The 25,730-nt window shown below is 39.4% G+C and overlaps 1 protein-coding gene across 8 annotated transcripts in view; it reads right to left on the bottom strand.

Annotated features, from left to right (window-relative positions):
* Nucleotides 1–461: 461 nt before the first annotated feature.
* Nucleotides 462–25,730, bottom strand: part of LRRC8B (leucine rich repeat containing 8 VRAC subunit B) — a 73,422-nt gene continuing 48,153 nt past the window's right edge. For 6 of the 8 annotated variants that reach the window (XM_082384124.1, XM_082384119.1, XM_082384123.1 and 3 more), the window contains 3 exons: nt 23,944–24,046; nt 19,252–21,416; nt 3,988–5,225 (listed from right to left, as the gene is read on the bottom strand). In XM_082384124.1, the coding sequence (XP_082240250.1) occupies nt 4,932–5,225; nt 19,252–21,390 (2,433 nt within the window). In that variant the 5' untranslated portion in view covers nt 21,391–21,416; nt 23,944–24,046 and the 3' untranslated portion in view covers nt 3,988–4,931. The other 2 variants (XM_082384125.1, XM_082384126.1) reach the window with 2 other exon arrangements.

Raw genomic sequence — 25,730 nt, forward strand, 5'->3', positions numbered from 1 at the left:
CATTTCATGTATATAATGTCTTCATAATTCAAACCAGGATGCAAAATAACTCCTCCCCCCTCCCACCAGCCTTCCTCTTGTTTCCAGAAAGAAATAAACACAGAGTCTGATGCAATATACGGTTCCTGAAAACAAAGTGGATTTACGGTTATATTCTCATGCTGTTGGTACAGATGAGGGATCACTGGATCAGCTCTAAACACTGCAGGGATGGGTCAAGTAGAACTACTCAATTAGGCATAATTATAGGCTCTGGCTTCCCCCCAAATAAATACATGCTCAAGTATTATCGCAAGTTCTCTAGCACACATATATTTTGTTACTATATAAATTTAAGGAGATGGGTGAGTGGAGAGGGAAAACAAAATACCTTATGTGGATGGGACAATGCTAAGAGAAAGTGACGATGGAAAGAGCATGTGATTGAAAATACAAGGAAATAAAGCTATAAATCCACAGAATAATTGTTTGATTATTTTAATGGTTTCTGAACCCATCAATATTATGCAATACTTTAGTTCAACATACAAAATTTGAATCATGAGACACCTGAAGAACAGAAACAAATATTTTCACTATCAAACAATAATGTTACACAGATAACTCACTGCAGCTCACCACAGCACACACATTGGAGCTATGCCACAACAATGAGACCTTGAGGATCTCTATTTACCCTGTTTAACACAAACATTTGCTAAGTGACAGTGAAACATGGTGATATCAGAGGAAAAATGAAGACTGAGGATGAAGAATGAAAACACCGTATCTATGTGCCACACAGATATACCCTGATGTATGTTAGTGAAGGAACACTACACCTTACAAGGAATGCTCAAAACCACTTAGGTCGCTGACCAAGTTTGAGCATTTAGTTTTCTTTTAACATTACAACTAAGAGAATAGAATACTCCATGATTACAAGTAAGGAATAAAAAATAATTAATATCCTAGCGTTAACCTACAACCTCTTACAACTTTGGAAAAATATTAAACATATCCAAAACTAATAAATTACATTTTGTATACGTGGGGCGTGTGTGTGTGCAAGCTCATCATTGTGTATCTGTGTGTGTGAAGGTAAATAAAATGAACCAATGCTAGCATAAGCCTTCAACTTTGTTCTGAATAACATCCATATTTACTTTTTGGAAAATGCACTACACATTCTTGGAAATCAAGCATCAACTAAAGTCTTAAAATTATAATTGAATAAACTTCATTTTCTTCATTCAAAATCCTCTTCCAAATTGAAGATCTGCTCCAACATTGCAGTAAAGGTGGCATCAAACACCATAGTTTTGTGTGTTAAGTGGTGGTTTCAGAGTTCATGGCATCAGTGCTACATCATTTCAAAAGTTACCTAAACACTGGAGTGTAGGATTGAAATAAAAAAGTAAACTTAAAAACTATGGCATCAAGAACAACAGAGTTTGCATTAGTAACCAAACCCTAGTGTTTGGAAAGAAGCTTACAAAACTCATTTATTGATCCTGATAGAAATTTAGAAGGGTGATAAGGAAGGTTTAGCTAGTGACTTATGCAGGTGAACAGAACTGGTGACTAGCCGGGAGGAGTTGTAGTTTGTCAGGGGAATAGTAGCAAATCTGAAATTTGTTTTAAAAACTCTTCCTTATAGAAGGGGGTAAGATTTTTCATACACATTATGGCTAATTATATGGCCCAAAACATTTAAACGTATTTCCATGTATCATATTCATGTTCCAAACATAAGATAATCCTATCCAACACTGGAATCGGTACACATGACAATTCTATTGTGCAACAGAGACGTGAAACATTAAAATGACAATGAACTCAACATTAAAAAGATTGAAAATAACACAAAACTCTAGATATAGTCAGAATCCGTTTTCTGAAATCCTACAAGAAAGTTTCATCAGTTATGCCTGGCTCCCTGAGAACTTGAATGTTCTGACTAAAGGCAAGTTTTGGTAAGAATTGCATTTTTACACTGTTCTTTCTCATTCAGAATAAACAATAATGTTTTAGGCAGCTTTTGGTGTTTTATATTTTTTATAGCTATTACTCAAATTTCATTTGATGTGAACAATTCTTTTCTCTGAATGTTAGTCCAGGGGTGTGTGGCAGGTGAGGGAAGCTACATTTTGCCATAACTTAGACTCACTTTCATCTTTCTGGAAGGGACAAAGCAAGAAAAAACATACCATACAACACAATTCCATGTTTACAGTACTCTTTACCCATAGTGTTTTCCAGTTTTGTCTAGGTGCAGTTAATAGATTACTTCATAGTTACATCCAAAATGAGACGGCATCACAATGCCTAGACCCATTAGAGAAAAACACATTGAAAATGTACATTTCCCCAAAATGAGTCAGTCGATTTTATTCATTTTATAATATGCATGATAATAAAAAGCCAAACACAAAGCTCTTTATAAAAAAGAGCAAAATGTATTCCAGAAAAGTTAGACAAAGGCATGAGATGGATTTGTTAACCAGGTCTATTTCTTTGTGAGCTTTGAGAACTCATTTTAAGCACTGAATTTTAAGCTGAGTGTTTTACATTATAATCCTATCTAGAGATCATGCAGATGGAGAAGAAAGTATTTTGCTTAACTCTTACTTAATTTCCACAGAACGCTTTAAAATCAGTTTTAAAGATCCAAATCTGCACCTCTCCCCTCCATCACAGTTTTTGAAGTAATTAAGAATTGTACCCGTACAATAGCACAGCACTAGGGAAGAGAGAGGTAGATGATGTGGCCATCCTCTTACAAGGAAACCCCCCAAATATTTTAGGGCATGAAACACAAGGCTTTCGTTATCCAAAAGTAATTAGTTGCAGAGTACAAAAACATTTTGGAACAGAATGTGCACAAATATGAGAATCATAAGCAGCCAAAACCAAGTATATTAATAGTAAATTCTTAAAGAAAAGGATGTGTTCTCTGTACCTTACAAAAATTATTCTCACAGATTTTGAATCCAAGATTATACAATAAAAAATATTTGTATGTTTTACATTTAATATAAAAATCATTAGCAAATAAAAAAGGCTTTGATGATATACAAGAAAAAATTTGAGCATACATTAATTTTTAGGATGCCCCGAGGGTGACATGTCCTAAGAACTCTGCTCCTGTTCTATGCAAAGGCCAAAGGCAGGCACTTTCTCAGGGTTCATCATTGTTGTCAAGAGAAAATCAGATGGAGGAAGACTCAAAACAAGCTGGGACAGGAAGTAAAAATTAAGCCAGAAGGAATTCTGCCTAGCACAATGTACCCTGCCTAAAAATATTTAAGACCATAAATCAAAGACAGTGCTCAGTGTACATCAAGGGAATTTATGTTGATGAGTTTATGGTCTAGGTGATAAATATCAAAACAGGAAGTCAGTTAAAACAAGTATGCAAATAAGTAATACCTAATCTTCAAAAGATACAAACTGCAATCTAGAGATTCAATAATTTCATGTCCCCATTCCACCCTCCAAGCGTACTTCTTTTATTTCCATAAGTTAAAGATCAATTATTCACAAAACTTTAGTTCAGTGTTAATACTTTTTACCTGTTTAATTTAGGGATAGACACTGAGTTGCTTTAATAAGACATTTGGTTATAGTTAGTCATAATTATCCATTGTTCACCTTTATAACTTAGGAAAACTGAGTTCTCAGATAAAGCCCTGGAGTGTACTTTTAAAAATTATTTTCCTCTTTAGGTCAACATTTATCTAAGCATGTCTGCAAACGTTCTGTTACAGGGGGAGGAAGAGTATTGAGCAAATTCTCCTCGACAATCAGACAGCTCCGTTTGAGGGACTGACATCCTTCCAGCTCAGGAGGAAGTGTTTCCAGGTAATTACCAATGAGCTCCAGGTGAGTAAGGTTCGCCAGCTCACCCACGTGAGGGGACAAGCTCATCAGGCTATTTTTCCCCAAAAGTAAACACTGCAGCTTTTTGCACTGAAACAGCCCATCTGGTAGCATCTCAATCTGGAAAGGGAAAAAAAGAAGCCAGTAAAACTGGTTTTTGATGGCCTACCATAATACATCTATTTATTTATACCCCTACCTTTTCCCCAAAACATTTTACAGAGGTACATATAACAATGATGATACACTTGAAGTAGATGGGAAAGATAAAGGAGAAATACGGACATCCTGACATGGAGTCAGGATTGAGGCTACCATGAACTTCTATAAACCCCTGCTGTATATGGCTGGGCAACAGATTTGGCTCTGAACATTCAAACAAGCAACTCTCAATTCTCAAAGGAAACCTTATCGGTTACATACTCATTTTCCCGGAGATAAAAAACAAACCAGTGACTGAGGAGAAGCCTAATTACTCTTGAGTCCTAGTCAGAAATCAGGGATCTCAAGAGTCCTCATAACGAGTTTACTGTGTGGGATAATGAGCTATAACCTCAAAAACATCCCGAGAACCCACACAAGGCTATTTTTTAGGGTTTCACAGTAGAGACTGAAAACTTTATTCTGTTAAAAAAAAAAAGCTGACAGGAGTAGAGACAAGAAGATATGACAATCTATACAATCTATACAGGATATGACAATCTATAGATATAGATATACAATCTACAGATATACAATAGATATAGATACACAATCTATAGATATACAATCTATGCAAGATATGACAATCTATACATGCACATTTCATTCCCCTCTACATACACACTCACGAGTATTTACTCTTCTTCCTGCTCTCTGAGAGTTTCAATTAAGTCAAAGGACACAGAGAAATCATTTAAAATACGATAAATAGCCTGCAATTAGGTCAACTCCTACAGCTGCTCAACTGAACTGCTCCCCTATTTGGTGGGAAGGTTGCATTTGAGTTTCTAAGGGAGCCACAGTGTGTATATGAAATAGGGTTTATTGGGGAAAGACACCCAGAGAAGGGCTGAGCACACTCAATGTCCTCAGCTCTCATCCTGCCACTGATGGGCAAGTGCGCTCCAGGAAGAGCTGGATTGCATGCACCCCATCCTGTAACATTCCCCATATTTATATAGGCCTGGACCAGGCATCTTTGCAACTATGAAACAATGTAGGCTCCTTTGTTCCGGAAGTGGCTTTGTTAGAAACAGGGATGAAAGGGGCGCTGCAGATTTCAATCTGCTCCTCTGATGGGCTAGTGTAGCCCCACTGAGCCAGTTCTCTGCTGGAACTTCCGGGGCCTTCCAGAACTGTCTCTTCAAAAGGATAAACATTCCCTATACAGCATAAAAAAATTGGTCAAATTGCATTCAAAAATGCTCATTATGTTGGAAAGTGCCTTCTCCATCACCCACATATACACTCAGTACTGGCTATCCTTGAAAATAAATCTAATGATCACTGTTGCTAAGTCAGCCATGCATTATAGCTCATCATTCTACACCAAAATACTAGGTATAAGCAAAGGAAAATATCTACCCTTTTATTTCATTCCTTCTTAAGAATGCAGATGCAAAACCATAGATATGTCAATTTCAGTATAGAGATACGACAGAGAGATGAGAGACAGAAGAAATGTAACCTCCCTCTGATTAGAGATTATCTGCAGCTCAAAAGTAGTGTCAGTGACGTACAAGTGGAGGGAATGATCAGTCCTGTGCAATGTGCTCAGGGTTGAGAGTGCCTGCTGGTGCAAAAGGAGTGACTTAGGCAAAGAGGCTGGGAAGAGGGAAGACTTGGCTCACCTGTATTCAGTGAATGCCTGCTGGGAGCCTCGTTTTGTGCCAGGTTCCCAGCTAGGCGTTGGGGATAAAGGGCTGAGCAAGACAGATGGGTCTTTAAGATCCACGCAGGGTCTCTCAACCTTGGCACTGTTGACATTTGGGGTGGGATAATTCTTTTTGTGGGGCTGTCCTGTGCATTGTGGAATGTTTAGCAGCATCTCTGGCCTCTACCTACTAGATGCCAGTGCCACTCCCCTCTCTAGCTGTGACGACTAAAGATGTCTCTAGACTAATGTCTTCCGCAGGGTAAAGTTGCTCCCATTTGAGAAGCACTGGTCTAACGGGGGAGAGAAGTATGAAACAATTATAGAAATCATTAGTCTACAATGGCTGTTAGGAAGAAGAGTGCCTTAACCAGGGCTGCATCAAGGAATCCCAATCTCCCTTCCTCATTCAGCTTCCAGGCCCCAGCAGGTGCCTTGCTTGATTGCACTGATTTCCTATTGAGTGAAGACCCTAAAGCCGTTGTCCTCATTCTTTTTCTGTCTGGCTGTCAACACTACCATGTCTCACCCATCTTCTTTCATCTCTTTGAATTTGTGATTTTAGCTTCTTCTCAGCCCCCAGAGTACAGGCGAGGGATTTCCCCAGGCAATGAGAGCGAGCCTCTGGGGTTGGCCCCTCAGTTGTGTCGTAAAAGTGAGTTAAGGACCGTGGTTAGTGGCACATTTCCGGAGCGGTAAGTATCGTCTCAGGGGCTTTCTCCCAGCATCGTCACCCAGCTCAAGCACAGGGCCTTAACTCACGTACTGGAATTCAATTTTGCTAAAGGAGGCTGGGCAGCTGTGTTAGAGACTCAAGACTTTCTTTCAAGTCGGCAGTTTTATCTTGAAAAATCGACTTACAAATTTTGCCTGAGCCAATAAATTTTTAAAAAATGTTTAGATAGCATTTATTTATACTGAATTCATTTAGCATGCTCTTTCTTAAACCATATAATACATGAGCCAGAAAGGAAAAAATTTCCCCAGTGGACCACTGATTTCTTCTCAAAAAATCAAAAGAAATGTTTACAGACTATCAGATGATAAACTATATAAACAGAATGGTTTTATAGAATAAACTGTATTACATATATTTAATAAACTATGAAATAAACTGAAGAAAAAACTCACTATGGTTACATTATCACTCTATATCCTAGAATTCTCTGGCAACCAAATACTTTCAACAAAATGTATTGAAGCCCCCAGAACATCCAAGGAAGGATGGTTCTCATCCTATATTCATGGCTGACACTGATAATTAAATATTCCACTGTTTCTCAGAGGCTGGGGCCTCATTTCAGAATTCTTTTTGGTGTCAGATTTCCTATCTTTCTGGCCATTGACACATGCTATCTCGGAACATGTCAACCTGAATCTATAAAATCCAATCATTTCAAGAAGCAAAGCTGAATATTTCCATATCTAAGTGGTAATACCAAAACCAACAAGGAGCATTGCCACATAAATGATCTGCAGAAGGAATTTCTACATTATTCACCTTCTGGGCTAAAGTCTTTGAGTTGCATTAAATGCAGAAATGGAGAAACTGGAAGACCTAGGTGTAAACTGGAGTGGTTTTTAAGATTTGAGGGAGGTTATTAAATCCTCCCCCTTTCCTGTGCTTCTCCGTCACATTCAACACCATCATCATCCGATTACACTTCGGCACTGGATAGAGGTGGACGCTGCCTCTTGCTCTCCCATCATCTACACACACCGCTGCTTCCCGTGGAACATCATTTGGACTGATGCATCTGAGCTGTAGGAGAAAGAGCACTAGAGCAGGAGCCGGAACATGGGTTCCATCCCAGATCCATCACTGGGAAGCGTCGGACCTCAGGCAAATTGCTCTGAGCCTCAGTTTCAGTATCAGCAAAGTGAAGGCAGTGGACTAGAACAGAGATTGGCAAAGTTCTTCTCTAAAGGGGCGGAACAGTAAATATTTTAGGTTTTGCAGGGCAAGTGGCAAAACTGAAAATATTATGTAGGTACTTATAATAACAAGAGAGAAAAAATTTCATACATTTAAGTGATGTAATTAAAAATACAATAACACAATTGAGTACAATTTCTTCGTAATACAGGCCCACTAAGGAGAACAATGCAACTTATTCATGGACACTGAAATTTGAATTTCATATAATTTTCATATGTGATGAAATATTATTATTATTCTTTTGATTTTTTCCCCCAACCACTTAAAAATGTAAAAGCCATTCTTAGGTCAGGCTGTGGGAGGATCTGGCTCCCAGGCTGTAGTTTGCTGACCTCAGGACCAATGACCCAGAGTGTTCCTTTCAGATACAACAGTCTCTTAATCTATATTCCTACTTCTAAATCATAATGATTAAACCTTTCCACAGGGTTTTGTTTCTTGATTGTCCTCTCCCAACCCTTGTGTATGCTACAACCAGAGCCTCCTTTGAAGGTACTGATTCAGGCTAACTAGCACCTTCAGGCTCAAGCCTCACCTCAGCTACTATCCAATGACTCAAACCTGAACTAGACTGGTAGAATTCAAGGCACTCTCCACCCTGACCCACCTTCTAAAGGCTCTCATCTCTTATTACATCTGCTGATGCCTGTTGCAATCCTCTGGGCATGACCTCTATCCTTTCACATTTCCCCAGTCAATGTTCTCAGGAACACTCTTCCCAAGAATTACCATGGAAAAGAACGCCTTGCTCAACTATGTGTGGCAAACGTTGCACACCATATCTCCCTCTTGGAGAAGCACAATGCATGTTCATAGGTTAAAGTCTCTGAGGAATCCTGCAGCAAAAATATGCTAAAAAATGTTTAATTTTTTTGGTGATAAAACTTATTACTATTCAGTGGAGTAAATTCTGGAGTGCCCTCTCAGTGAATGTCTGTCATTTGGGGGGCTGCCCCACATCTTCTATGTCCTGAGAATTCCCTACCTTATCTTGGTGGGACTCTTGGTGGGAAGCAGAGCCCACTTCAAACTAGAGGAATTGAAAACACAAGATCCTTGTGTTCCCAGATAACTTACAGCTCGAGTGTGAGCATTCTTAAGCTCTATCAGGTGCTCAGATGTGGACCTTGTGTCACAAAGAAGCAGAAACCATGAAGAACCGATTTTGTGGGAGGGCAAGGGCCACAGTAGCAGCAGCAGCATTTTCAGGGTAGCATTGGTGCCCAGTGCTGGTATGGTCAGTGTCAAGGTATCTTCTTCATTTTACTTTTCTACTATGATTTTGGCTGCATTTCTTTTGCTATCTAACTTTGTGCTTGATTGTTTTCCAAGCTTCATTCTTCAGCCTTTTCAGTGATAATATGAGATACATGACAGCCTTTCAATAAATGTCTTTTCTGCTTAACCCCAGAGTTAGTATTTGTTGCCTCCATCTATAAACCTGACACACTGCCCAAGTCTTTAAAAAAGAAGAGTCTTATATATACACTACCAAATGTAAAATAGATAGCTAGTGGGAAGCAGCCGCATAGCACAGAGAGATCAGCTCCATGCTTTGTGTCCACCTAGACAGGTGGGATAGGGAGGGTGGGAGGGAGATGCAAGAGGGAGGAGATATGGGGATATATGTATATGTATAGCTGATTCACTTTGTTATAAAGCAGAAACTAACACACCATTGTAAAGCAATTATACTCCAATAAAGATGTTTAAAAAAAAAAAAAGAAGTCTTTAAAAACTGTTCTTTCAGGAATCTTTACCAACCTCCATTCCAAATGGAGGAATCAACTCACGTTTCTGAGTATATGCACATCTAAGTATTTATGCAGCAGGTCTGATGTTTTATTTTCTAATTTTTATAAATATTTTGGTCTACTTCATAGACTCATGAGAACCTTAAGGTTTCAAGAAGGAACCTTGAAATTAGTTAAATCCCTATATGAAACATGAATCCTTAATTCCCTTTAACAATATTCCTACCAAGTGGTTAACAATTTATATCTGGACAGTTTTATTAATAAGAAAATCACTTCTCCCTTCTCAAATGTTCATTCAGTCTTTGGACAGCTTTCTGAGGAAAGATGAGAAATCTTCTCCTGCTTGTCCGAGCTCTAACACTTGCAGCTACTCCCAGTAAGCCTTCTTTCCTATGTAATGTCTTCCAAATATTCAAAGACCAATATTGTGGACTATTCTCTCTCCCTTCCCTCCCCAATACTTCCTATAATTAGGATACACTATCCCATCAGAGGGGAACTTTTCATCTCTCTGGTCACTGTCTTCTGAGTTCCAGTTTCTCCACATCCTTAGCAGGTAAGTCTCTTCATAGTTCTGATGAAAGTGGTCCTTACCCATTCAAAGGTGTCACGGTCATCATTATGGCCTGGAGGATGCTCCACAACTGCTGGCTATCACACTTCTGAGACAACACAGCCAAAGACACCATTGTACTTTGGCCATAAACTATCTTCAGCATAAGACTTTTCATATGCTACCAAGTACCCTTCAAGACAAAATATGTCTGATACTAATACCTAGTCTCCCTTTTAGACACAATCAAGAAGTCAGTAAACTTGGTGTCAAAGGTACCAATGATCTTAAAGTTAACACTGAACTACAGAAAGCTGTTAACCTGCTTATACATTTAGATAATTCATGGCCCGCTGACAATTTAATCAGCCACGACTTTCAAAAATGTATGGAGTGGTCAGGAGGAGCTTCAAGATGGCGGAAGAGTAAGACATGGAGATCACCTTCCTCCCCACGAATACATCGTAAATACATCTACATGTGGAACAACTCCTACAGAACACCTACTGAATGCTGGCAGAAGACCTCAGTCCGCCCAAAAGGCAAGAAACTCCCCACGTACCTGGGTAGGGCAAAAGAAAAAAGGAAAAACAGAGACAAAAGAATAGGGACGGGACCCGCACCAGTGGGAGGGAGCTGTGAAGGAGGAAAGGTTTCCACACACTAGGAAGCCCCTTCGCGGGCGGAGACTGCGGGTGGCAGAGGGGGGAGCTTCAGAGCCACGGAGGAGAGCGCAGCCACAGGGATGCGGAGGGCGGAGAGATTCCCACACAGAGGATCGGCGCTGACCAGCACTCACCAGCCCGAGAGGCTTGTCTGCTCACCCGCTGGGGTGGGCGGGGGCTGGGAGCTGAGGCTCGGGCTTCGGTCGGATCCCAGGGAGAGGACTGGGGTTGGCTGCGTGAACAGAGCCTGAAGGGGGCTAGTGCGCCACAGCTAGCCAGGATGGAGTCCAGGAAAAGGTCTGGACCTGCCGAACAGGCAAGAGACTTTTTCTTGCCTCTTTGTTTCCTGGTGCGCGAGGAGAAGGGATTAAGAGTGCCGCTTAAAGGAGCTCCAGAGACGGGCACAAGCCGCGGCGATCAGCGCAGACCCCAGAGATAGGCATGGGACGCTAAGGCTGCTGCTGTCACCACCAAGAAGCCTATGTGCAAGCACAGGTCACTCTCCACACCTCCCCTCCCGGGAGCCTGTGCAGCCCATCACTGCCAGGGTCCCGTGATCCAGGGACAACTGCCCCGGGAGAACACACGGCGCGCCTCAGGCTGCTGCAACATCATGCCAGCCTCTGCCACCGCAGACTCGCCCCGCATCTGAACCCCTCCCTTCCCCCGGCCTGAGTGAGCCAGAGCCCCCAAATCAGCTGCTCCTTTAACCCCGTTCTGTCTGAGTGAAGAACAGACGTCCTCAGACGACCTACACGCAAAGGCGGGGCCAAATCCAAAGCTGAACCCCAGGAGCTGTACGAACAAAGAAGAGAAAGGGAAATCTCTCCCAGCAGCCTCAGGAGCAGTGGACTAAATCTCCACAATCAACTTGATGTACCCTGCATCTGTGGAATACCTGATTAGACAAAAAATCATCCCAAATTGAGGAGGTAGACTTTGGGAGCAATATATATATATTTTTTCCCTTTTTCTCTTTTTGTGAGTGTGTATGTATATGCTTCTGTGTGTGATTTTGTCTGTATAGCTTTGCTTTTACCATTTGTCCTAGGGTTCTGTCTGTCTGTTTTTTTGTTTTTTTTGTTTTTTTAGTATAGTTTTTAGCGCTTGTTATCATTGGTGGATTTGTTTTTTGGTTTGGTTGCTCTCGTCTTTCTTTCTTTCTTTCTTTTTTTTTTGATTACTTAAAAAATTTTTTATTAATAATTATTTTTTATTTTAATAACATTTTATTTTATTTTTTTAATTTAATTTATTTTATTTTATATATTTTATTTTATTTTATTTTATATTTTATTTTATTTTGTATTTTATTTTGTATTTTATCTTATTTTATTTTATTTTATCTTCTTTCTTTCCTTCTTTTTTTTCTCCGTTTTATTCTGAGCCATGTGGATGACAGGCTCTTGGTGGTCCAGCCAGGCGTCAGGGCTGTGCCACTGAGGTGGGAGAGCCAAGTTCAGGACATTGGTGCACAAGAGACCTCCCAGCTCCATGTAATATCAAACAGCGAAAATCTCCCAGAGATCTCCATCTCAACGCTAAGACCCAGCTCCACTCAACGACCAGCAAGTTCCAGTGCTGGACACCTTATGCCAAACAACTAGCAAGACAGGAACACAACCCCACCCATTAGCAGAGAGGCTGCCTAAAATCATAATAAGGTCACAGACACCCCAAAACACACCACTGGATGCGGACCTCCCCACCAGAAAAACAAGATTCAGCCTCATCCACTAGAACACAGGCACTAACCCCCTCCACTAGGAAGCCTACACAACCCACTGAACCAACCTTAGCCACTGGGGGCAGACAGCAAAAACAACGGGAACTATGAACCTGCAGCCTGCGAAAAGGAGACCCCAAACACAGTAAGTTAAGCAAAATGAGAAGACAGAGAAATACACAGCAGATAAAGGAGCAAAAAAACCCACCAGACTTAACAAATGAAGAGGAAATAGGCAGTCTACCTGAAAAAGAATTCAGAATAATGATAGTAAAGATGATCCAAAATCTTGGAACTAGAATGGAGAAAATACAAGAAATGTTTAACAAGGACCTAGAAGAACTAAAGAGCCAACAAACAATGATGAACAACACAATAAATAAAATAAAAATTCTCTAGAAGGGATCAATAGCAGAATAACTGAGGCAGAAAAACAGGTAAGTGACCTGGAAGATAAAATAGTGGAAATAACTACTGCAGAGCAGAATAAAGAAAGAAGAATGAAAAGAATTGAGGACAGTCTCAGAGACCTCTGGGACAACATTAAACACACCAACATTCGAATTATATGGGTCCCAGAAGAAGAAGAGAAAAAGAAAGGGACTGAGAAAATATTTGAAGAGATTATAGTTGAAAACTTCCTTAATATGCGAAAGGAAATAGTCAATCAAGTCCAGGAAACACAGAGAGTCCCATACAGGATAAATCCAAGGAGAAACACGCCAAGACACATACTAATCAAATTATCAAAAACTAAATACAAAGAAAAAATATTAAAAGCAGCAAGGGAAAAACAACAAATAACATACAAGGGAATCGCCATAAGGTTAACAGCTGATCTTTCAGCAGAAACTCTGCAAGCCAGAAGGGAGTGGCAGGACATATTTAAAGTGATGAAGGGGAAAAACCTACAACCGAGATTACCCTACCCAGCAAGGATCTCATTCAGATTTGACGGAGAAATTAAAACCTTTACAGACCAGCAAAAGGTAAGAGAATTCAGCACCACCAAACCAGCTTTACAACAAATGCTAAAGGAACTTCTCTAGGCAGGAAACACAAGAGAAGGAAAAGACCTACAATAACAAACCCAAAACAATTAAGAAAATGGTAATAGGAACATACATATCGATAATTACCTTAAATGTAAATGGATTAAATGCTCCAACCAAAAGACAGACTGGCTGAATGGATACAAAAACAAGACCCATATATATGCTGTCTACAAGAGACACGCTTCAGACCTAGGGACACATACAGACTGAAAGTGAGGGGATGGAAAAAGATATTCCATGCAAATGGAAATCAAAAGAAAGCTGGAGTAGCAATTCTCATATCAGACAAAATAGACTTTAAAACAAAGACTATTACAAGAGAAAAAAAAGGACACTACATAATGATCAAGGGATCAATCCAAGAAGATATAACAATTGTAAATATTTATGCACCCAACATAGGCGCACCTCAATACATAAGGCAAATACTAACAGCCATAAAAGGGGAGATCGACAGTAACACAATCATAGTAGGGGATTTTAACAGCCCACTTTCAACAATGGACAGATCATCCAAAATGAAAATAAATAAGGAAACACAAGCTTTAAATGATACATTAAACAAGATGGACTTAATTGATATTTATAGGACATTCCATCCAAAACAACAGAATACACTTTCTTCTCAAGTGCTCATGGAACATTCTCCAGGACAGATCATATCTTGGGTCACCAATCAAGCCTTGGTAAATTTAAGAAAATTGAAATTGTATCAAGTATCTTTTCTGACCACAATGCTATGAGACAAGATATGAATTACAGGAAAAAATCTGTAAAAAATACAAACACATGGAGGATAAACAATACACTACTTAATAACCAAGAGATCACTGAAGAGTTCAAAGAGGAAATCAAAAAATACCTAGAAACAAATGAAAATGAAAACACGATGACCCAAAACTTATGGGATGCAGCAAAAGCAGTTCTAACAGGGAAGTTTATAGCAATACAATCCTACCTTAAAAAACAAAAAAAATCTCAAATAAACAAAGTAACCTTACACCTAAAGCAATTAGAGAAAGAAGAAAAAAATAACCCCAAAGTTAGCAGAAGGAAATAAATCATAAAGATAAGATCAGAAATAAATGAAAAAGAAATGAAGGAATCTATAGCAAAGATAAATAAAACTAAAAGCTGGTTCTTTGAGAAGATAAACAAAATTGATAAACCATTAACCAGACTCATCAAGAAAAAAAGGGAGAAGCCTCAAATCAATAGAATTAGAAATGAAAAAGGAGAAGTAACAACTGACACTGCAGAAATACAAAGGATCATGAGAGATTACTACAAGCAACTATATGCCAATAAAATGGAAACCTGGAAGAAGTGGACAAATCCTTAGAAATGCACAACCCTCCGAGACTGAACCAGGAAGAAATAGAAAATATGAACAGACCAATTACAAGCACTGAAATTGAAACTGTGATTAAAAATCTTCCAACAAACAAACGCCCAGGACCAGATGGCTTCACAGGCAAATTCTATCAAACATTTAGAGAAGAGCTAACACCTATCCTTCTCAAACTCTTCCTAAATATTGCAGAGGGAGGAACACTCCCAAACTCATTCTACGAGGCCACCATCACCCTGATACCAAAACCAGACAAAGATGTCACAAAGAAAGAAAACTACAGGCCAATATCACAGATGAACATAGATGCAAAAATCCCCAACAAAATACTAGCAAAAAGAATCCAACAGCACATTAAAAGGATCATACACCATGATCAAGTGGGGTTTATCCCACGAATGCAAGGATTCTTCAATATATGCAAATCAATCAATGTGATACACCATATTAATAAAGTGAAGGAGAAAAACCATATGATCATCTCAATAGATGCAGAGAAAGCTATCGACAAAATTCAACACCCATTTGTGATAAAAAGCCTCCAGAAAGTAGACACAGAGGGAACTTACCTCAACATAATAAAGGCCATATATGACAAACCCACAGCCAACATCGTCCTCAATGGTGAAAAACTGAAACCATTTCCACTAAGATCAGGAACAAGACAAGGTTGCCCACTCTCACCACTATTATTCAACATAGTTTTAGAAGTTTTAGCCACAGCAATCAGAGAAGAAAAAGAAATAAAAGGAATCCAAATCGGAAAAGAAGTAAAGCTGTCACTGTTTGCAGATGACATGATACTATACATAGAGAATCCTAAGGATGCTACCAGAAAACTACTAGAGCTAATCAACGAATTTGGTAAAGTAGCAGGATACAAAATTAATGCACAGAAATCTCTTGCATTCCTATACATTAATGATGAAGAATCTTAAAGAGAAATTAAGGAAACACTCCCATTTACCACTGCAACAAAAAGAATAAAATACCTAGGAATAAACCTACCTAAGGAGACAAACTACCTGTATACAGCAAACTATAAGACACTGATGAAAGAAATTAAAGACGACACAAACAGATGGAGAGATATACCATGTTCTTGGATTGGAAGAATCAACATTGTGAAAATGACTATACTACCCAAAGCAATCTACAGATTCCATGCAATCCCTAGCAAACTACCAATGGCATTTTCCATAGAACTAGAACAAAAAATTTCAAAATTCGTATGGAAACACAAAAAATCCCGAATAGCCTAAGCAATCTTGAGAAAGAAAAACCGAGCTGGAGGAATCAGGCTCCTGGACTTCAGACTATACTACAAAGCTACAGTAATCAAGAGAGTATGGTACTGGCACAAAAACAGAAATATAGATCAATGGTACAGGATAGAAAGCCCAGAGATTAACCCACGCACATAAGGTCACCTTATTTTTGATAAAGGAGGCAAGAATATACAGTGGGGAAAAGACAGGTTCTTCAATAAGTGGTGCTGGGAAAACTGGACAGCTACATGTAAAAGAATGAAATTAGAACACTCCCTAACACCATACACAAAAATAAACTCAAACTGGATTAAAGACCTAAATGTAAGGCCAGACACTATCAAACTCTTAGAGGAAAACAGGCAGAACACTCTATGACATAAATCACAGCAAGATCCTTTTTGACTCACCTCCTAGAGAAATGGAAATAAAAACAAAAATAAACAAATGGGACCTAATGAAACTTAAAAGTTTGCACAGCAAAGGAAACCATAACCAAGACGAAAAGACAACCCTCAGAATGGGAGAAAATATTTGCAAATGAAGCAAATGACAAAGGATTAACCTCCAAAATTTACAAGCAGCTCATGCAACTCAATATCAAAAAAACAAACAACCCAATCCAAAAATGGGCAGAAGACCTTATTAGACATTTCTCCAAAGAAGATATACAGATTGCCAAAAAACACATGAAAGGATGCTCAACATCACTAATCATTAGAGAAACGCAAATCAAAACTACGAGGTATCACCTCACACCAGTCAGAATGGCTATCATCAAAAAATCTACAAACAATAAATGCTGGACAGGGTGTGGAGGAAAGGGAACCCTCTTGCACTGTTGGTGGGAATGTAAATTGATACAGCCACTATGGAGAACAGTATGGAGGCTCCTTAAAATACTAAAAATAGAACTACCATACGACCCAGCAATCCCACTACTGGGCATATACCCTGAGAAAACCATAATTCAAAAAGAGTCATGTACCAGAATGTTCATTGCAGCTCTATTTACAATAGCCAGGATATGGAAGCAACCTAAGTGTCCATCGACAGATGAACGGATAAAGAAGATGTGGCACATATATACAATGGAATATCACTGAGCCATAAAAAGAAACGAAATAGAGTTACTTGTAGTGAGGTGGGTGGACCTAGAGTCTGTCATACACAGTGAAGTGAGTCAGAAAGAGAAAAACAAATACCGTATGCTAACACAAATATATGGAGTCTAAAAAAAAAAAAAATGGTTCTGACGAACCTAGGGGCAGGACAGGAATAAAGACGCAGATGTAGAGAATGGACTTGAGGACACAGGGAGTGGGAAGGGTAAGCTGGGACGAAGTGAGAGAGTGGCATGGATATATATACACTACCAAATGTAAAATAGATAGCTAGTGGGAAGCAGCCGCATAGCACAGGGAGATCAGCTGGGTGCTCTGTGTCCACCTAGAGGGGTGGGATAGGGAGGGTGGGAGGGAGGGAGATGCAAGAAGGAGGAGATATGGGGATATATGTATATGTATAACTGATTCACTTTGTTATAAAGCAGAAACTAACACACCATTGTAAAGCAATTATACTCAAAAAAAAAAAAAAATGGCTTGTTCCCTCATGGAGTAACCCTAAGCAGCAGAACTGAAGAGTATTGGGGTACTATTCTTCCTACATATATTCAGAGATTGCTTAATAAAAGCGTGTTAATCTGTTCACACTGGAAGAAAAGAAAAATTTATGGAGTGATTTAACTGTACAACAACTTGGTGAAACCAATGCCTTTCAAAAGAATTATTTATATTTTTTATTATAGGTTTAACAACAGAAAAAGTGTAACCAAAATCTAGTATTAATCAACTGCATAATTAAACGACACTAATGATAAATCTCTAGACCTGTAGTTTTCAAAGTATGGTCACCAGACCAGCAGCACCAGCTTCACCTGAGATTTTTAGAACTGCAAACTGCAGACCTACTTACTGAATCAGAACCCTGGACTGGGGCTCAGCAATCTGTGTTTTAACAGGCCCTTCAGGTAATTGTGATGTAAACTGCTAATCTAGATCAATCTTAAAGGAGTTTTAAAACCTCATAATCCTTTAAGACATGAAGATGTTTTGTTTACTGTATAATGGGTTCTATCCTTTTACATATGAATATAGTCATAGAATTCTAAAAGTCAGTATGAATTTTGCCTCATTCCCCAACTCTCTGGTATTTTTCCAACAGTCCATGGTTTCTGAAAATACTGTCTGGTGATTAATATGTTTACTAGCCAACACCATGCTTGTAGCTATATTTAACATGAAATATGAATTATAAAAAGTCCAGGAGATAGTAACTTTTTGGGTAGAGCAGAAGAAAATAGTTCCCATTTTTAACTAGAGGACGATCACTTTCATCTTTTGGCAGACCTGATTTCTGACAGGTTTTTTTTTCTTCTTCGCATATGGATGTTACCATCATTCTCTTGCCCTTTCAGCCAGCATGATTTTTTGTCTTTTTCCTCATCCTTCACATTTTAACCTAGGAAACTACTCATTTATTTTGTTTTTTCTTGTTTCAGCAAAGTTAAGTTTTCCTTAACTTGGCTTTACTGTTGCAAATTATGGTTCATTTTTAAAGCACAGATGCTGGAAAAAGCTTCTAAGGAGCCCTAGTGTTGCATTATAGAACCAGGCCTTTCATTTTGAATTGTCTTTCTAGACATGCATGGAGATTTCAAGTCGTTCTTACTGTATCACAAAAAAGACTTATGAATAATTCATGATCACAGTATTTTTAACAAAAAGTTCTCCTATGACAGATTTGGAAGCTGAAAAGTTTTATGAAACTTTCTAAATACTTAAGACTTTTCCAAAATGAAAGCAAGCACTGCCATAACTAAGTAATTAGTTTAAAACACTTCAATTGTAATGTTTATGTAAAAAACAGAGAAAGAGGATAAAGAGAACACTTGTTGAGTACCTACTATGTGCCATGAACTGTGCCAAATGCTTATATATTTTTTCATAAAATCTCCATGACAACTTGTAAATTAGATGAAAAACCGATGCTCAGTGTTTTGATAATTTCTCCACGGTCACATGTCTAGAAGTGGCAGTCAGGCCGAGCTCAGGAGGCTTAGTATGACTTAAAGTCCATTATCTTTAACTACATCACACACTGCAAACAGCAGATGCTCAAATGACTGGCCGAATAAAGGGCAGAATGGATTTACTTACGTTGTTGTTGGTCACAGCAAAGTACTGCAAATTACTCAGATACTGGATTTCTTCTGGAATGAAGGTCAGGTGGTTACAGCTTAGATCCAAATAATATAGTTTGGTGCATAGGAAAAGCTGCAGGGGCAGATTCTCAATGTTATTATGGTCCAAAGAGAGCTGCTCTAGATTAGATAATGCCCCAATCTGGGCCGGAATATAAGCGATGTTATTGTGCCACAACTTTAAGCAGGAAAGATTCTGGAGATGCTGAAAGCTAATGATCTCTTCCACAGTTTTAAGGTTATTTTCTTTGAGGTTTAACTCATGCAAATTGTTCAGACTGAAAATGGAGTGCGGAATGCGTTCCAGGTCGCAGCTGATCAGCTCCAGGCTTTTCAGATTGACCATCTTTTTCAAGTTGTTCAATACAACCAGCTTGCTCCCCTCGTTATCGAGGGACAACTTCTGCAGCGAAGGCAGGAGGTCTGTAATGACTTGTGGGATCCGGGAGATGCTGCTCTTCAAGTAGAGGGTCCTCAGGTTTTTCAAGTCCTGAAAGCCCTCCAACTGCATGGTACTCACCTGCTCAGGTAGAACACAGCCTGACAGGTAAAGTTCCTTGAGATTCTTCAGATGAAATACCCAGCGTGGAATTTTCCCCATTTCAGTAAATTTCAGGCGGAGGATTTTTAAATTCTCCTCTAGAAAGGCCAGGGCAGGATGGTCGACCACCAGGGACGAATGGTACACGTGGAGCTCCTTGAGGTTGACCAGCTGCGAGATTGCAGAAGGCAGCTTGACCTCAGGGATCAGCTCCAGGCTTAGCACTTCAATTTCTGTCAGCTCAAAGACATTGTCTGGAAGACCGTTTAGCATGAAAAGATGCAGTTCTATCTTGTCCTGGGAATTTTTCACAAGCTTACTTTTCAGTTTCTCGACCGTCCATTCGTTGTTGAGGTTGATCTGTTTCAGTTTGTTCTCACTGACCTCCGACAGGAATATGGAGAAGCGTTTGGAGTAAAGGGGATCATACTGATCCGCCAGATGGAGAATGAAGGCGAAGTCATTCTTGACATCCGGGATGTCGCTGTAGTTGCTTTTTTCTCTCAGCGCCTCAAAAGAATATTGCTTCAGAGAATTCCGCAGCATCCACCACAAGCTGTAGGAGGAGGTAAGACCATAGAGTATAACCAAGATGACATAAAATGAAGCCAGGACCTTAAATATTTCTGCCAAGGAGTAGACGCACTGGTAGCGCTTATATCCAGTGAAAGCCTGCACATCCACTGAACAGTCAATTTCAAGAGTAATGTAGGTTAAAAAATACGGAACGTAAGTTATGATGAGGACAAACAAAATGACTTTGACTATTATCTGCTTCAGATACACTCTATAAATGATATCCTTCTGTTCCACGTGCATGCGGAACCTCTTCACTTTTTCAAAGATGGCTTTGGCCTGTTCGCCCTCCTTCTTGTCCAGGACGCTAGAAGTTGGGCTTTCTATGCCAGCTGACTCTAAGCCAGGCTGCGGGTAGGGTAATGACTGCTTGTTGCAATCAACATCAGCTGAGCACCCTGAGGGAGAAAGCAAAACCTTGGACTTGGAGAGCGTCAGGGGCCTCACTGACTGCTCAGCTACCGTCTCTGACAGGGCACGGGTGGTCCACGGAGAATCGAAGCACTTGTGAAGGATGGCCACAAAATGCTCGAGCCTGGAACTGGTACTGGGGTAGTTCAGCCAAAAGTTGCTGCAGGCTGCAAAGATGAGCGTGTGCAAGAGCACCAGGTAGGGAAAGAACTTTGCGAACCAGTGGAGCTGCTTCTCATAACACACGGCGTCGATGTAGGAGTACTGCTGTCGGTGGAGGTCGTTCTGGATTCTGAGGGGGGGCGGAAGCGGCGTCCCGGGATCGGAGGACGTGTTCACGCTGGCTTTCAGGACGTCCCAAGGCACGGCGCAGTGATTGTCGAATTCCACCTTACACGGAAGACAGCACAGAACCCTGCTCTGTGTGAGCTGGAGGGCTCCAGCCAGCACGGCCACCAGCAGCATGATCAGGGTGATGTAATACCAAAAGACGTCCCACCACGGTTTTAGGATGTGATAAGACGACTGGGCGTCTGCTAAACATTTTAGCTCTGTTAGTGTAATCATGACTTTCCCTTGTAGGAGGACAGAAACTGGAAGAGGAAAATAAAAGAAAAACCACTGAAGCAAGTACCCCAAATAAGCTTAAACTCTTAGGCTTGTACATAACCAAGTAGGATTTAGCTCAGGGGCAAAACCTGGGAAGCAGGGCTGATGATCAAAAGGTATCAAAGTTTCCTGGTTTCATTCGAAACCTTAGGCTATGCCAGCTGAGCACTGTGAAGTCCCTTAGATGAGAGACCACTTGGTGACAGCCAGATTGGATCTGTAAAGGTATTTATTTGGTGCAGGACGTGAAGCAACTATCTAGTTTCCTCCTGCATCTTCATTTCATGCTAAGCTACTAAAAACCAGAAGCCGAATTTTCTTGAATCAACATTAGGAAAACTTGTTCTTATGCTACTAATTTCTAACGGCCACATTTTGTACCTTCCAAATGGTCTGAATAAGTTCTCTTTCACATTCCACTCCCAAGTCTGGAGCATCGGTTACAGCCTAAGAGTTGTGTTTCAACCATGACAAGGAACTTCCTTTGAGCAAGCACTGCTTTATAAAATTATCCCTTAGGATTAGAGGGATGTACCAATTCTATGTTCAGAACAAACTGTGATTTAATACATTATCTCCTTTCCCCCCAAGCTCTTGCTTTGTAACTTACGTTCACATCCAACTTAGAATATTTAAAAGCTGGCACAAAACGGTAATGGCTTAAAAAATGGATGGGGAAGAAAGCCCCAGTTACAACACTGTGGAAGGGACTCTCTCTCATGTTTAATGTTTTGATGGCAAAGTACTAATAGTATAAATGATTAAGGGCCCATGCTATTACTATTTTTGCCTTCAGAAAAACAAGGTGGATTTTGCATTTTCATATTTAAAGTATTCAAACAATGCTCTTTACAGAAATGATTTATGTAGTATTCAGCCTTACCTAAATCGTTTAAAAAATTGTTAACTAGTAAAATCCAGACCACCTATAAGATGGCACAGAGTAAGACAGATAAAAGGAAATATTTGGTTTATAACAATTCTGGTTAAAAAAAAATCACAGTAGCATGGTCATCTTTGCTGGTGGTTCAGCTGCAACCTTCATCCATGGACTTCTCTTGCACTTTTTTGAGTCTTAAGTCTTATCATCTTTCCTGGGTCTGAGTTTCTCTCTCTAGATACCCTAGTACTGGTAGCACCCCCAGGAAAAACTGTTTTGCTTTCATTGGTCTTCCTTCAAGGGACTGGTATCCTGCCTTGAACCCTAGAATCCCATTACAGAGGCTCTGATACCTATGAATAAGTGTCTTTTCTTTTGCTGGTCAGCCCTAACATATTCCTGACCATCTGACCATGAACCCTATACCTTCATGCTCTCCCCATTGCCAGGGCATCCCAGGATCCTTGATTTTAACTACTAGCCTGGAGCACCACTTTCCACCTGCATCCTATAGTATGATGATGGCCATCATCATACTATATGGATTCAACTTCCTCTTAGGACCTATGGCTTGATTAAATAATTTTCCAGGGCTTCCTTCCCTTACTCTAGTTTAGTGGGTCTATTTCTAACTCTCAACTCCTCCCCTTCTGCTTCACTCCACTGCAGTTAATCATAACTGTGTGTCAAGACAAGACAAAAACCAAAAACAAGAGGATTATATGCGACAGATAGAAAGTCTGGGCTTAGACCCCAAAATACCATCAACATGACGGGAGGAAAGGAGGGCAGAAAACATTGCTGGATGAACATGTGAAAAATACCTAAGGATTTTAGTTGACATGAATGCATGCATTAAGCTAATTGTGTCATAGCTATTACGCAAAATATAGCTATATGCTATCTTTACGCTAAATATAGCCATAATATGACTATAATCTGTGGCCATATTAAATCATGAACCCAGATAAAGGGTCAACAGTCCTTCTGTGTCTGCCTGGTAAGATCACACCTGTAACCCAACATTCAGTCATAGGTTAAAGACTAATCGGGCAACAAAATAATCAGGAGCTACTTGTCTACGAACCATTTCCTATGGAGGAACACAAGTAATTGATGATATTCAGCTGAGATAAAAGATGACTAGGGGAACCTGAGAATTTATCTTTACATTTTTGCAGGACTACCTCTTGGATTAAAGAATAAGTGGATTTGTTCCAGAGGCAGAACTAGGTGGGTGCACATTTTAGAAAGTGACATTGTGATTTAATTTGTAGTAGAACATCCATAGAAATAGTTCTGTGAAATAGTTCAGGCCCTTCTCCTGCCAGGGCTGAGCTGAATAAGATGACCATCCGTCAAGGATGTTGCAAAGGAATTTCTTGTAATGGATAAAGAAAGTGAACGAGATCATCTCTAAGGGCTCTACCAGCTCAAATTCTATGGCTTTATTTGTCCCCTCAAAGATGCTGGGAGTTATATTCATTTCAGATACACAACTGAAATTGTAGAAGAATGTAAACACAAACAGCTCTAACAATAAGGGTATTTGACAGACAGCAAATATTTATTCAACAAAGAGCACAGGTCAACATTGGCCAAAACAATATACTTTAAATATTTATACTTACTATAATGAAAAAAAATGAATCCAATAAGTTGACTGTGCTTCAGTCAGGAGGCCTACACCTTTTGAAATTTCTTAGACACACCATCTCTGTGATTGTCTTCATTCTGTGAGAAAGTATAGATATCTTGAAATAGCTGTGGTCATCCAAACAAACAAAATTGGAGATACTGTCGTTAGAGACCCTCTCCATCATAAGACATTACATGGCAAGTGGATTTTCATAGACCAGTTGACTTTTCACACTGGGAGACATTCTGGCAAAGCTATTTATATAAGACCCCATCCACATACCAGATTGCGCTCAGCCTCTGAACTTCCTTAACTTACAGAGAAGTTTCTACGGAAATTTAGATGTTAACATATTTTAAAATGCTGTATCTACAACACTTAGCTTTTTCCAAGCAGTCTCCATATGCTAATTTCGCTCATTCAATCCTCATACACAGTTGGTCTTATTTGCATTTATCAGATGGCCTGTCAAACCATATAATTTCTGTACTTTATCATACATCTAACCAAATGAGACTCAGTGCTCTTAAAATTTAGCCTACTGATTCATTAAATATAGTTACAAGTTAATAACTTTTTAAGACACAGCTCAGAAATATGACTGAAATTCTCTGAAATTATGACATTATTAAATGTAGCTACCCTTTATATTAAAACCTATTGGTTTTTGTTCCTTACCTTATAGGTTAATAAAAGTCATTTTTAGCATCTACTTCAATCATTTGCAATAGCTTAAATTACATATATACTAATTAGTTTGAAATGTGAGAACATTCTAAAACACACAAAATTTTTAGTTGGGTGTGAAAATTGCATTTTTTAGTGCCTATGTATCCTCTGAAAACTTGTTGAGAAGGTTTATATATTTGCCTGGAAGATACAATCCTTTTCTGGTTTATTAAGTACTCAAAATCCAGCTCAGAGTACTGACCCCAAATTGTATTTACGGTATTTTTAGCAATACTCTTGTAACCTTGTCATTTTCAAAGATCAAAGAGTTAGCATGTCTGAAATTTACTTTGGATTTACCAATCCATGTGTAAAGCCTTCTTTATAATTACTACTGAAGATCAAATTATTTTGCAGGCCAGAAAGCACAGTTAGTGTGTGACAATTCAGCTGTGTATTAATTCATACTTAGCACCACTGGAATATGAGTTTCTTATTCACAATTCATTTTTAAAAGACTGACAACATATGATACACAACTGCATTTATGTGTAGTTAAGCACAATAAAGACATTTGATCTGTGAAACATTTTACATATTCTTCCACTGCATTGCATCTGTAATGTGCCAGGAAAGAATTTATTGCATAACTCCAGAATGCTACCCAGCCATCATGATAATTCCTGTACAATACAGTTTCCTTTAGATATTGCAGATATATTTTCTACTTTAAACACAAAAAGAAAGAAGAGTCACAAACCTCCAACTACAGTAATATTTTAAAATAATCAGAATGAGAAACTACTATAACTAACCTGTTAGTGAACCACAACTGACTACAAGTTCACCATATTTATTCTTTCTTATTTTTATTTTATTTATTTTATTATTATTATTATTTTTTTTATTTGGCTGCATTGGGTCTTTGTTGCTGCGTGTGGGCTTTCCTCTGGTTGCGGCGAGCTGGGCCTACTCTTCATTGCGGTGCGTGGGCTCCTCATTGCGGGGGCTTCTCCTGTTGTGGACCATGGGCTCTAGGCATGCAGGCTTCAGTAGCTGTGGCACGTGGGCTCAATAGTTGTGGCTCACGGGCTCTAGAGCACTGGCTCA

Source organism: Balaenoptera borealis (genome assembly GCF_965194805.1).
Source record: "Balaenoptera borealis genome assembly, chromosome: 1".
In the NCBI taxonomy this organism is placed as follows: Eukaryota; Metazoa; Chordata; class Mammalia; order Artiodactyla; family Balaenopteridae; genus Balaenoptera; species Balaenoptera borealis.